The sequence below is a fragment of the Bubalus bubalis genome, chromosome 1 (assembly GCF_019923935.1).
Source record: "Bubalus bubalis isolate 160015118507 breed Murrah chromosome 1, NDDB_SH_1, whole genome shotgun sequence".
In the NCBI taxonomy this organism is placed as follows: Eukaryota; Metazoa; Chordata; class Mammalia; order Artiodactyla; family Bovidae; genus Bubalus; species Bubalus bubalis.
In genome coordinates this window covers 42,415,905-42,429,539 of record NC_059157.1, presented here as the reverse complement: position 1 = coordinate 42,429,539, position 13,635 = coordinate 42,415,905, and the positions used below count along the sequence as shown (strand labels likewise).

At 41.3% G+C, this 13,635-nt stretch overlaps 1 protein-coding gene across 3 annotated transcripts in view; it reads right to left on the bottom strand.

The window, feature by feature from the left end:
• Nucleotides 1–13,635, bottom strand: part of CSMD1 (CUB and Sushi multiple domains 1) — a 2,066,326-nt gene that overhangs the window by 363,938 nt on the left and 1,688,753 nt on the right. For all 3 annotated transcript variants that reach the window (XM_025272930.3, XM_044938991.2, XM_044938996.2), the window contains 2 exons: nt 2,952–3,068; nt 1,097–1,312 (listed from right to left, as the gene is read on the bottom strand). In XM_025272930.3, the coding sequence (XP_025128715.3) occupies nt 1,097–1,312; nt 2,952–3,068 (333 nt within the window). The remainder of the gene's footprint in view (nt 1–1,096; nt 1,313–2,951; nt 3,069–13,635) is intronic.

Below are 13,635 nucleotides of genomic sequence, written 5' to 3'. Positions count from 1 at the left end.
TAATTCCTACTATGTGTAAGATACTGGACTGGAACTGTTTTGATGTGAAGGAGGAACGAGGAAATACTTCTACAAAGACTTTTAGCCTCAGAACAGGAGATAACATAAATATTCAGATATTTTAGCAGAGAATCTGATGAGTTGCATCACAAGTTATTAGGGAATTAACTGAAACAATAAAAATAGAAGAAACTACTTGTAATTACAGGACTCAGACACCACCTTATTAAAACTACTTTAGCTCTGGGCAATGAAACGTGATGTAGGAAACAACTTTATTTGCCAAAGCATCAGATACACAAATGGAAATTAATATAGTTGTTTACACCAGCCAGTCGTCTCAGAGCAGTGATTGCCTCTGCCGGCTGGGGTGCATCTGAGACCCAGCGGGACATCTGACCCTGATGCTTGTGGAACACTGTTTGCTTACATGATTAAAATTATTCCCCACGTGTTTGACCAGTGAACTGTCTGTACTGGTTTTTCTCACCTGTAAGAAATATATTAATACTGTTCTTAGCAATCTAACACATACAGACAATGGCTGAAATGACATAAACCTCTACATAAACCTCTCATAAAGTATTATCTATGTTTTATAATAAAGGTGAAAATGTTTCTTAATTTTGGAGTATGGTTTTCTTGCTTTCATGATGGCATTAGGGTCAACAAGAAGCTCATCCTCGATTGTGCATGGTCACATTTTTTTCCTCCTAAAGGTGGCTCTCTTCACAAGTACTGGGTCTCCTGGAAGGCAGGACCCAAAACAATGAGACCACAGTGAATTCTGAGCACATTCCCCAGTAAGGACAGTGTCCTCAGAGGTTCTGGTAGCAGTGATGGCAAGAGGCTGAGACGGCAGTGATATTAGCAAATTTGGGGGGATGAGAATTTATAGTTGGTGTGCAGCAAACAATGTCTTGGGGCTGCCAGGCAACTGCTCGTTGGTCTCACCTCCTCCTCCACACCAACTAGATCTTCCCACTGGTCCGCTGTTTACCTGTAAACACACACACACACACACACACACACACACACGTGTGCGTGCTCACACAATGCTACAATTACTGCCCGGGAAGATAAGATCCCGACATACCTGAAAACGTGATGTTGAAGCCCTCATAGGAAATGGAAAAGTCTGATATAAACCGAAGCTGGGCTGTGAAGTTTCCAAACAAACCCGCCTTGATGGTGTGAGGCAGCACCGAGCCCGTGAGCCTGGCCACCGGCTCCGAGAAGCTCCCGTCCTCGGTGATCAGCAGGTAGTCGTGGGAACTCTCCAGATGAAAGGTGTGGAAGATCATCTGGACTCCTGAGAGACAGAGATGGAGTCGGTGAGGGGGAGACAGAGAGAGAGACACACACACAGAGAGACAGAGAAAGAGAGACAGAGACAGACAGAGAGACAGAGAGAGACAGAGAGACACATAGAGAGACAGAGAGACAGACAGAGAGAGAGATAGAGACACAGAGACAGAGAGAGACAGAGACACAGAGCCAGAGAGAGAGAGACAGAGAGAGACAGAGATGGAGTCAGTGAGAGAGAGAGAGACAGCAAGAGGTGGAGAGAGACAGAGACAGAGATGGTGAGAGGGAGAGAGAGACAGAGAGAGAGACAGAGACAGAGATGGTGAGAGGGAGAGAGAGACAGCGAGAGAGACAGAGACAGAGAGAGAAATGGAGACGGTGAGAGGGAGACAGAGAGAGAGAGAGAATGGGAGAGGGTGACAGAGAGTCAGAGACAGAGACAGAGAGAGAGAGACAGAGATGGAGACAGAGGTGGAGTCGGTGAGAGGGAGAGGCAGATGGAGAGAGAGAGAGACAGAGAGAGAAAGGGCAGAGAGGGGAGTAAGGGGATATTGATAGAATCAATAACTGCAGAAAGAATTCTTCCTGGGCATCAAAGTCTTGAATCAAAATATAATCTTGAAATGCAATCTGAATTATGAAGTTTGAAAGAAAAGTACAGAGAATGGGTAGAAAGAGGATGGCTTTAGGAATAAAAGAGAGAAGAAGGAATAAACAGCAAAACCCAATGTTTCGGTGTATGTAGGTATAGATACAGATACAGATTAGACACAGGGATATACAGAGAGCTACGGATGCAGGTTCCAACATAAACACATAACTAAACTCAGCAGCAGGGTTCAGTGAACTGTGCACAGCCTCTCAGGGCAAGCATTTGTGACTAAGGAGACAAGGACCAGACCACTTTCCAATTGATAGTAAACAAGTCCTTTAGAAACACCAGGTTTGGAGGTTTAATATAGAAACTTGCACAAGTGAGGGAAGAGAGTTGTGAAAACCTAGTTTCATGCGGCCCTTTGGGCATATGATCCCCTAGTAGCTATACTCACAAAGCATTATGTCTGAATTCCTATACATAATGAATATAATTAACCATGAAGAGATCTTTTTAACTAAAATATTTATTTTTATGATTACAAAACCCTGGTCACTCATAACTTGCTTATTCTTTTTTTCTTTTTCAATTTCCTTCAAAGCCAAGTTCTCTGTAACATACAATTACTCATTATGTGTAATAATACTCATCAGACTTAGAACACATGGCAAGTACAAGAATGAGGCTTAGATTTATCATGGAAATGAAAAGTTAGATAATTATTTACTCCTTTTATTTAAGTGTTATTCACATGTTGTATAATGCATGCCTCTTTTCTTTAGCATTGAACCTGATTTTCAAGCTTATGTTCACAAGCAAAAAGTTGTTCAAGTTATCTGATCAATAGAGAATAAAATAAGGAATCAACTTTTGCTTGAATGTACCAATAATTTAGATTTTTTTCCTAGAATCTTATTAAAAATCACTTAGTAATTGAAACATATATGAGCAAATTAGTTATCTTACTTGTTCACAAATCAATATTTTTTGTTCCCATGTTGACATCTAGTTAATTATTTTATATTTTTGAAATCTGTAATATTCTTACCCTTTCCATGAGACACCTCAATGGTCCATGTACAGTTTAGAGAGTTTGGGTAAAAATCTGGAAACCCAGGAGAAAGAACTGTTCCACTCTTTCCATGGATGTATCCTCCACAGAGGGCTTAAATAATAAGAAATATAATTTTAGTATTAAAGTTTCACAATGATTGCTACAATAAAATACTTTTAAAGTGGCATTTAATTTGCACAAGGAATAAAAGAATATTTAAGGTCATCTCCAGGAAAAAAACAAAACAAAACCAAAACTTTATTTTGCCTGCAATGTGTGAGTTCATATACAAAGACCCAAGTAGTACAAAACCTGGAGAGACACCACAGAGAAGGCTATACCAGCTGAAGCGGAACCCTCCTGTGATGGTGAGGCCTGTGCGTCTGCTTGACTGTGTCACAGGATGCACAGCCCTTTGACCTGACTTTATTCTGAGTGCATCTGTGAGGATGCTTTTGGGTGAGGTGACTCTGGAACAGGTGGACTGAGTAGAGCAGGTGGCCCTTCCCTGATGGGGGAGGGCCTCTTCCAACAGGTCGGAGGCCTGAGGAGGTCGAAAAGGCTGAGCGTCTTGTAAGCAAGATGGAACACATCTTGCCCGGTGGCTTTCACACTGGGACATCAGCTTCCTTCCTATCCTCAGTCTTGAACAGAAGCATCATCAGCTCCTTCTGAGTCTTGAGGCTGCTGGCCTCTGGACTGGAGTTCACACCCTTGGGTCCCCTGGGTCTCCAGCTGGCTGACCACAGATCTGAAGGCTTCACAGCCTCTGTAATCATGTGAGTCAACTTCTTATAATAAATTTCTCCATCTCTACCTACATCTCTGTATCTTACTGATTCCAATCCTCTAGAGGTGCCAGCCGGAGAAGGCAATGGCGCCCCACTCCAGTACTCTTGCCTGGAAAATCCCATGGACGGAGGAGCCTGGTAGGCTGCAGTCCATGGGGTTGCTAAGAGTTGGGCACGACTGAGCGACTTCACTTTCACTTTTCACTTTCATGCTTTGGAGAAGGCAATGGCACCCCACTCCAGGGTTCTTGCCTGGAGAATCCCAGGGACGGGGGAGCCTGGGGGGCTGCCGTCTACGGGGTCGCACAGAGTCGGACGCGACTGAAGCGACTCAGCAGCAGCAGCAGCAGAGCTGCCAGCATTCTCAGTAGCACTTCATTGAATTTAAATCCTTAACTACAACACATGTCTTGTACAATATGTCTCAGTCTCATTTTTGAAAGAAAGAAAATAAAGTTGTACATAATCACTTGAGGGAGGAAGTCGACATGTTTAGGAATCAGTGTCCTGTGGAGGTTCCAGTGCTCAGACCTTGATGCCAAAAAGTGATGAGTTCAGATGCTGACCTGTTTCTGACTCTGTGGTCTTTGGCAAGTAGCTCGTCCTCCTTCCTGCACATCTGTCTTATCTTAAAACTGAACACATGATAAAAGCCATCTCTTAGGGTAGCTGTTTATAACAAGTGGCTTCATAGAACACAATTTACAGGGTCCCCTATGTATTAAATACCCAAGACATTAGCTGTTGATACTATGAATAGATTTTCATAGCATCACTATGTACAATACACAAGGGTCCATCAACAGATGAATGGATAAAGAAGATGCAGTACATATGCACAACTCTGCCATAAAATTTGAGTCAGCTCTGGTGAGGTGGATGAGTCTACAGAGTGAAGTAAGTCAGAAAAAGAAAAACAAATATAGTATATTAATGTGTATATATTTATACAGAATCCAGAAAAATGGTATTGATGAACCTATTTGCAGGGAAGGAATGGAGACGCAGACATAGAGAATGGACTTGTGGGCACGGTGGGGAGGGAGACAGAGGGATGACTGGAGAAAGTAGCATCAGCATATGTACACTATCAGGCATAAGATACCCATCTTACACGGGGTGAGAAGTTGCTGTATTGCACAGGGACCCCCATCTGACACTCTGTGATAACCTGGAGAGATGGGGTGGGAGAGGGGAGGCTAGGGAGGAACAGGGTGTATGTATAATTGTGGCTGATTTATGTTGCTGTGTGGCAGGACCCAACACAACATTATAACATTAAAATTTTAAAATGTTTTTTAAATTTTAATTTTTAAAATTTTATAATTAATTATAAAAATAAAAAACAATAAAAAGAGAAACAGCAAGATATCAATAATTTAAAATTTGAATAAACTTTATAAAACTTAATTTTGCAAACGATTGAAGAGTGGATATTTATCTTTTCTTTTCTATCTTAAGTCCTATCTGGTTTCCTGAGAATGCAAGAGCTGAACCAACAAGGAATCAAACTGGAACAGGGGAGCTGGGGGGAAGGGCAAGGGACCAGGTTCAGCCCTGAGCCAGTCTCCAGGTCCTCTGGACCCTTGACCCCTGTGCTCTTCAAGGGTCCACTGTCACATGAATGTCCTGAATCATGTAAAAGCTGTTCCATAAATAACACTCAGAAAAGAATTAGCTCATTTGTAGAAAAAGTGATATTTCTCATCATGCTCACTCAGCATGTTATTTTAAGGAAACAGATAATTTCTTTGAATATGCAAACTGAGATCTAGGTAAAAGACAGCAAAATATAAATTATTGAAAAGAGTTCTAGAACATTTTAACAGGCTGAAGTTTTCACATCTTAAAGTTACATTGACTCATTTTATTATGAAAAAGGTAACATTAACATAGCATTTAACATTAATTTATTAAAAAAATAGTTACCGAGTACCTGTTATTTATGAGCAAAATAGACAAAAATCTCTGCTCTGGCAGAGTGCACATTCCAAATGAAGAAGAGAGAATATAATATGAATGACTGATTATACACAATGTTGGAAGATGACACATGCCAAGGAAGAAAATGCAGAAATAAAGAAAAACAGGCTTGGGGCAGAATAAACGGGGTCGGGGGTGAGGCCTGACTCAGGAGGTGGCCTATGAAGAAAGACTTGAGACAGAAGAAGGAAGCATTTGATAATCTAGGGAAGAACTTGGTTGAAGACAAAACCAGCAGGATGAAGGCCAGAGTGAGAGTGGGCTGCCAGGGTAGGGAGTGGGCTGCTGGTTGTTGTTCAGTCACTCAGTCATGCTCAGCACCTTGTGACCCCATGGAGTGCAGCATGCCAAGCTTCCCTGTCCTCCACCATCTCCTGAAGTTTGCTAAAACTCATGTCCATTGAGTCAGTGATGCCATCCAACCATCTCATCCTCTGTTGTCCCCTTCTCCTCCTGCCCTCAATCTTTCCCAGCATCAAGGTCTTTTCCAATGAGTCAGCTATTTGCATCAGGTGGCCAAAGGATTGGCACTTCAGCTTCAGCATCAGTCCTTCCACTGAATCTTCAGGGTTGATTTCCTTTAGGATGGACTGGTTGGATCTCCTTGCAGTCCAAGGGAACTTTTAGGAGTCTTTTCTGGCACCACAATTTGAAAGCATCAATTCTTCAATGCTCAGCCTTCTTTAGGGTCCAACCCTCACATCCATACATGACTACTGGAAAAACCATAACCTTAACTATACAGACCTTTGTTGGTAAAGTGATGTCTCTGCTTTTTAATATGCTGTCTAGATTTATCACAGCTTTTCTTCCAAGGAGTAATCATCTTTTAATTTTATGGCTACAGTCACTTTCCTGGAGAAGGCAATGGCACCCCACTCCAGTACTCTTGCCTGGAAAATCCCATGGATGGAGGAGCCTGGTAGGCTGCAGTCCATGGGGTCGCTGAGAGTCAGACATGACTGAGCGACTTCACTTTCACTTTTCACTTTCATGCATTGGAGAAGGAAATGGCAACCCACTCCAGTGTTCTTGCCTGGAGAATCCCAGGGACGGGGGAGCCTGGTAGGCTGCCATCCATGGGGTCACACAGAGTCAGACACGACTAAAGTGACGCAGCAGCAGCAGCAGCAGCAGCACAGTCACCTTCCACACTGATTTTGGAGCCCAAGAAAATAAAAACGTCTGCTGGGGTAGGGGGCAATCTGGTGGGGAGGGTGGGGAGAGAAGGGAGAGAGTCCTGGGCCCTGGGTCAGAAGGTAGAGTCCTGACCCCCTGGATGGGGTCAGATCCCATCCAGGCCATGGCCCATCTCTGAGTGTGATGAATGGCCACCTAAGGGCCCTGCACAGAGGATGAAGTGGGCCCACTTGGCTTTTAGTTTGGGTGCTGGGCTGCTATGTGAGGAGGGGGTTGGGTGGCAGAAAGCAAAACAGGTAAGACCCTGGACAGAACATGAGCAGAGACGTGACGGGAAGTGGTCAGAACCCAATCATGTTTTGAAGGTAGAGCTGATAGGATTTCCTTGTCAATGGGATGTGGGTGCCATAAAGGAAAAGGAAGATTGTAGGATGATTATAAGGTTCTAAGGCTGAGTAGGGGGAATGGACTTGGGGAGAACCAGGTTTTGAAAGTAAACCAGTTCAGTTTTGGACACACAAGTGCAATGCTTATTAGACATCCATGCAGAATGGTTGGAGCTGTAATTGGATATGCAAGTCTGGATCCCATGAGAGAGGTCTGACCAAGGGGTAGAAAGATGAGATCATCAACACTGTGAATGCAGATGTAGATAAAAAGACTAAAACCTGGGATGTTCCTATGAATAAGACAGACAAGTCCCTGCTTTTCCAGTTTACTTTCAGGTGGGCAAGGCAGATAAATTAATAAAAAGATAGCCAAGCATGATTTATTCTGAGGACAAGAATCGTAACTGGTTCTCAGAGGCAGGTGAGGTGACAAGAGTACAGCAGGCAAGTGATGGCCATGCGGCCACGACAATGAACACTGAGTAAGTGAAGGACAGACGGAGGCAAGACAGACAGTCAGTTCACCCAGGGTTAACAGTTTGCTCGGTGACAGGCCAGTAGCTGCCAATTTACCACAAGGTCACTGGGTTCCTGCTGGTCTTTTAAGTAAAACCCTCCTCTTACAGATTCTCAGTTATCAGCTTCTGTCATTCCCACATTCTCTCTCATCTTCTCAGACCATGCACAAAGTCTTCCAGGAAATTCAAGTTTGCAAACAAGTCAGTCATTGTTTCAAAGAACCAGAAACCTGCCTTCACTAATTTTATTTTTAAATGTCTTACTCTGCCTAGATTGGAGGAAGGCACAAGTTGAGGCATGTAGACTATATCACAGGCGCTAGTCGTTTTCCACCTGGGAGGTAACAGCGGAAGAGGGGGAGGAAGAAAAGGTGACAGATTCTGCTTGCTCCCTGGAAGATACAATTTATTTCCACAGCACCAACTCTAACTGAAGCTGAAACTCCAATACTTTGGCCACCTGATACGAAGAGCTGACTCATTTGAAAAGACCCTGATGCTAGGAAAGATTGAGGGCATGAGGAAAAGGGGCCCACAGAGGACGAGATGGTTGGATGCCATCACCAACTCAATGGACATGAGTTTGGGTGAACTCCGGGAGTTGGTGATGGACAGGGAGGCCTGGCATGCTGCGGCTCATGGGGTGGCAAATGGTCAGACATGACTGAGTGACTGAACTGAATCGAGCTCTAACTTGTAACCTCACAGCTTTCAGATTCACAATTTAAACTCTGATATACACTATTGCAGGCATGCTCAGTTAAGTGTCTGACTCTTTGGTGACCTCATGGACTGTAGCCCACCAGGCTCCTCTCTCCATGGGATTTCCCAGGCAAGAATACTGGAGTGGGTTGCGATTTCCATCTCCAGGAGATCTTCTCGACCCAGGGATCAAATCCACATTTCCTGCACTGGCAGGCAGATTCTTCACCGCTCAGCCACTTGGGAAGCCCCGTACACTATTGATACCATGTATAAAATAGACAACTAGTGTGAACCTATTGCACAGCTCAGGGAACTCTGCTCAGTGCTCTCCAGTGACCAAAACGGGAAGGAAACACAAAAGAGAGGGGATAGATGTGTGCCTATAGCTGAATCCGGTTGCTGTACAGCAGAAACTTACACAACATTGTAAAGCAACTACATTCCAATTAAAAAAAAAAAAAAACAAAAAACTTTCACTCCTTTCTCAAACCACAGCTGGGCTAGCAACTGCCTGCTAAGCATTTCAGAATGAAACCTGTGGGTCCCTACTCTCCCCTCACTGCCTGCATAGTCACCTCTCACTTCTGGAAAGTTCTGTAACTGGTATGTTTCAGCTTGTTTGTGTCCACTTGACCTCCTGCTTCCTAATGCTTGCTTCTTCCTTGAAGACACTAGCACGTGAAAGCACGCAGTATACTGGCTGATTTGTTTCTTTATTTTTTCTATTATTTCCTCTTTTTTTTTTTTTGCTTTAAATTGTTAATAAAATTCTATTTCAAGCAAAAAAACTTAATGGGGTTATTTTTCATTTCAGATTATTTGTGGCCTCCCCATGCCCTACAGAAGTTGTTTTTGTTCATTCATTCATTTATATGGAAATCCTTTCCTCAAAAGAAGTCTTCTACAGAACACTGTAATTAAAAAAAAAAAAAGTCATGGATAAATGGGAGCTGTTCAGTTGAGGTGGCCCTGCCCTTGTCCTAGCTTTCACCTCGAACACGGCACACATAGTCTCAAACCTCTCACCCACGGAATCAGGGCCATGCTCACAGGACCAGCCTGAGCGGCCCTTGAACTGCCTTTGATCAGCACCCATCCTCAGCAAACAAACCTCTCTCCTTCAGTCCCTGCCGGCCACGTTTATGACTTTATGCCTGATTCTCACTATTTCTTCACTTTCAGTCTTTACTTTCCTCTCAACCTCATTATTAAAGATGCATCACGAAAGCTGTCATCCAAGCCTTTCAAGTTCTTTTATCTCTGTATTCTCAACCATTTTTCCTGTGTCTAATAGAGCATTTACTTCATTGGATGATTGAAAAATAAATCTTTCTTCTCTCTATTCTAATAGATTATGAACTTGCCAACTGTGTGCCCATAAAATCAGTGGTTTTCCAATAAATGCTTGTGGAAAGAACAAAGAGTTTACAAAAATATTTATTAAATGTAGAAACTTTTGCAAAGATTTCTTACATTTGTATTTCACCAAATAAAAGAGGGTCAACTTATTGTAATGTTCACTTTGCTTCTTCAAAACCTGAGTATCTAAAGCATAAATAGAAAAAAAAAATGAAATGCAACGATGCTATTAATATGGTGTGAGAGGTATTGATAGAGTTTACCTTTTTTCATGGTGATATAAAATATTATAATTAATTCTGATTTCTTCTTTCCTTTCTGAGAGCTGTGAATTTTTGAAAGTGTAAATATCCTATTGATGTATTATTTGTCACAATAAAAACCCATAGGGTTTAAGAGGTGGCTTATGACTGGAAAAGGCAACAAAAATAATTCTTAAGGTTAAATGAAAACAGTCAACCATGACAGACTAAAATTCTCATATCAAACTCTAAAATCTCCAAAGTGTGCAGATTTATTAATCTCCTTTTATCATAAATGTATTAATATCTGAAATAGGTTACAAGGAAGCATAAGCAAATAGTTTATGTTACCAATCTCTTAAGAAAGTTTAAACTCCAAATTTACATAAATTTAAATTGGGAGACAATAATAGATAAAATGCACAAGTCTAATGCACCTGATCATTTCCTATGGAAAACAAATATATAGCATCTCAGATATTTGCAAAGCACACAAGGCCCTTTCCAGTCTATGCCCATGCTATTTCTAGAAAACTTCCTTCTGGTCATTGCACTCTTTCCATTCACTCTCCTTCACTGAACCTCCAGGAATTTGCAGAAAGTTCCACGCTGATCAACTCATGTGAACTTGCTCATTTCCTCTGCCTAGAATGCCTCTTTGCATATTAGATTTTGAGAAATTCTACTCAGCACTGGATTCCCATCCCAGGGTTCTATTTTAGATGAGTTCTTCTTCAACTGCTACTTCCTAGGGGAGACTGTATTAAATGACTAAATGTGAATACATAAACACTACAGTCTGAATGCTTGCATCCTCAAAACTCATGTTGAGATCCCAAGGTCTGATGTGATGGTATCAAGGGTGCGGCCTCTGATATGATCCAGTCATGAGAGCTGCTGCTGGTGGTTGTGGTGCTGATTTAGTTGCTCAGCTGTATCCGAATCTTTGCAATCTCATAGACTGTAGCCCACCAGGCTTCTCTGTCCATGGGATTTCCCAGGCAAGAATACTGGAGTGGGTAGCCATTTTCTTCTCCAGGGGATCTTCTCGACCCAGGAATCAAAACCACATCTCCTGCACTGGCAATCAGATTCTTTACCATTGAGCCACCAGAGAAGCCCCACGAGGGCTGAGGTCTCATTCCTGGGATCAGAACCCTGATAAAAGAGGGCCCAGAGTGCTCCCTCATCCTTTCCACCATGAGATGACTTGGGGGAAGATGGCTGTCTACACCCCAATATAGGGCCCTGTAAGAACTCAGCCATGCTGGCAGCACCCTTATCTCAAAGAGAGTCATCATCCAAAATAGTGAAATATAACTTCCGTAGTTTATAAGCCACACAATCGGCAACATTTTGTTATAGCAATTCAAATGGACTAAGAATATATACCATTTGATTGACTGGATTATAAGTGCTAAAGTTAGACTTTTAGAACTAAATATGGGAGAAATGGATGTCAGAAAAGCTAGTAGTGCTAGTGACCTGGAGCAAATGCAGAAGAATGCTGGTGAAGGTGGAGTGCAACCTGGTCTTGCAGGATGAGGATGACTGGGTAGAAGTGGAAAATAGTCTTGGATAGATACTAAAACGTTTAAACAAAGTCAAGTCGCCAACATCAAGTCAACAATAACATGTGCATATTGTTCTCCTTTGAGAAGAGTCCATTCAAAATGACAGGTTTCAGGGGTCAGGATAAATCTCTCATTTTTATATGTCAGTTTTCTTCACCAGATTGAGAATCTATTAAATAGCTGATCTGATGACTGGGCTGTCTTCTGTGTTGGACTAGCACCATCCTCCACCACAGCCCAGTAGTGGAATCATGATCAGGGGACCACATGCTGTCAGTCTCTCCAGCTCACACTGGGAAATCTTCAGTTGAAACAACTCAAGAAGCCCCACTGGAGCAGATGCTCAACCAACCTACCTCAAAAGCAAGTGTATAAAAGAGAGCAGCTTGTATAAGTTTCATTTCTAAATTCCACTTTTAGCTCTAGCCCATGAAATAATTAAAGCTGCACAATGACATTCAATAGAGCCATGAATTTGTATACCATGTAAACATTTCAATAAAATTATTCATATGATTAACTTACACATTTTGGATTAGGTGATATAATAAAATATATTGATTGATATTCAGTTATGTGTGAATAACATGGAAGTCTTTTAAGGGTTAGCCTCTTACTATACTTAGTAAAATTGTTGTTAGTAAAGACTCCAAATAAGGAGTGAACATTTTGGTACAGTATTTAGGTCATACTCAAGTTTTACAAATTTTTAATTAGTACAGTAGCTAATATCTTTCTGACACTAGTAGTCATAGACATGAATTTTATTTATTATTATTAGAGTTCTAATACAAAAATAACACATGGCAACAAAATTTCAAATAACACCATAAAAATGAAGAACTAAAAAAGTCTTTCTTCACCCTCCCTGAGAGCCTACTAACATCCAAAATAGGGAAGAAATTTTCCTTGCAGTTATAATTTTAGATTATAATTGTAGCTATAATTTTAGGTTGTCATTTCCAGGCATTTCCTGTGCATACACTGTGAGGGTGTCTGTAGTTACCTACATGTATGTGCTCATACACATGAGACACATTGCACTATGAGCTGCTTTTTTCTCCCAAGAAACTATATTATTTACATTTCCCAGTAATAATGCAGAATGAACATGCAGATTCCTAATCCCACAATGAATCCAAATAATATGAACTTTCCACTTCTTTTTGCAAATCCAACAAGGGAGATAAATTACTGTGTTTCACTTGCAGTTTCCTGATTCCTGGTCAAAATGGGCCTAATTTATACCATTTATTGGCCTTTGTGCACTTCTGGAAGTCATCAATGTGTTTGTTTCCCTCACAGATCTATTGGTTTATTTGTGTTGCTTATTTTACTTCATTTGTTTTTTTGGACAAAGCCATTTAAAATCATATTACACAGACAGTGAAATTATTTTCTCTAATCTGACCATTTTCTCTTACCTTTAAAAAAATTTAATGGAACTTTTTGATGCATGAAACAGGGCAGTCAAAGCCAGTGCACTGGGACAACCCTGAGGGATGGGATGGGGAGGGAGTTGCGGTGGGGTACAGGTTGGGGACACATGTACACCCATGGCTGATTCATGTCAATGTATGGGAAAAAAAACAAAACTACAATATTGTAAAGTAATTAGCCCCCAATTAAAATAAATAAATTAATTTTAAAAATAAAAAATAATGCAACTTTTAATTTTTATATAGTGAAATGTCAATGGTTTTCATTTATTGTCTCTAGATTTCTTTAGAAAGTTTTCTAAGAATTAAAAAGTAAAATTTCTTAATGGATAAACTGCTTCACTGACTATGCTTAAAGCCTTTGACTGTGTGGATCACAACAAATTGTGGAAAATTCTTAAAAAGACGGGAATCCCAAACCAACTTATCTGTCCTCTGAGAAACCGGTATGCTCTTCAATAAGTGGTGCTGGAAAAACTACACAGCTCTGTGTAAAATAATGAAATTAGAATATTTCCTAAATCCATACACAAAGATA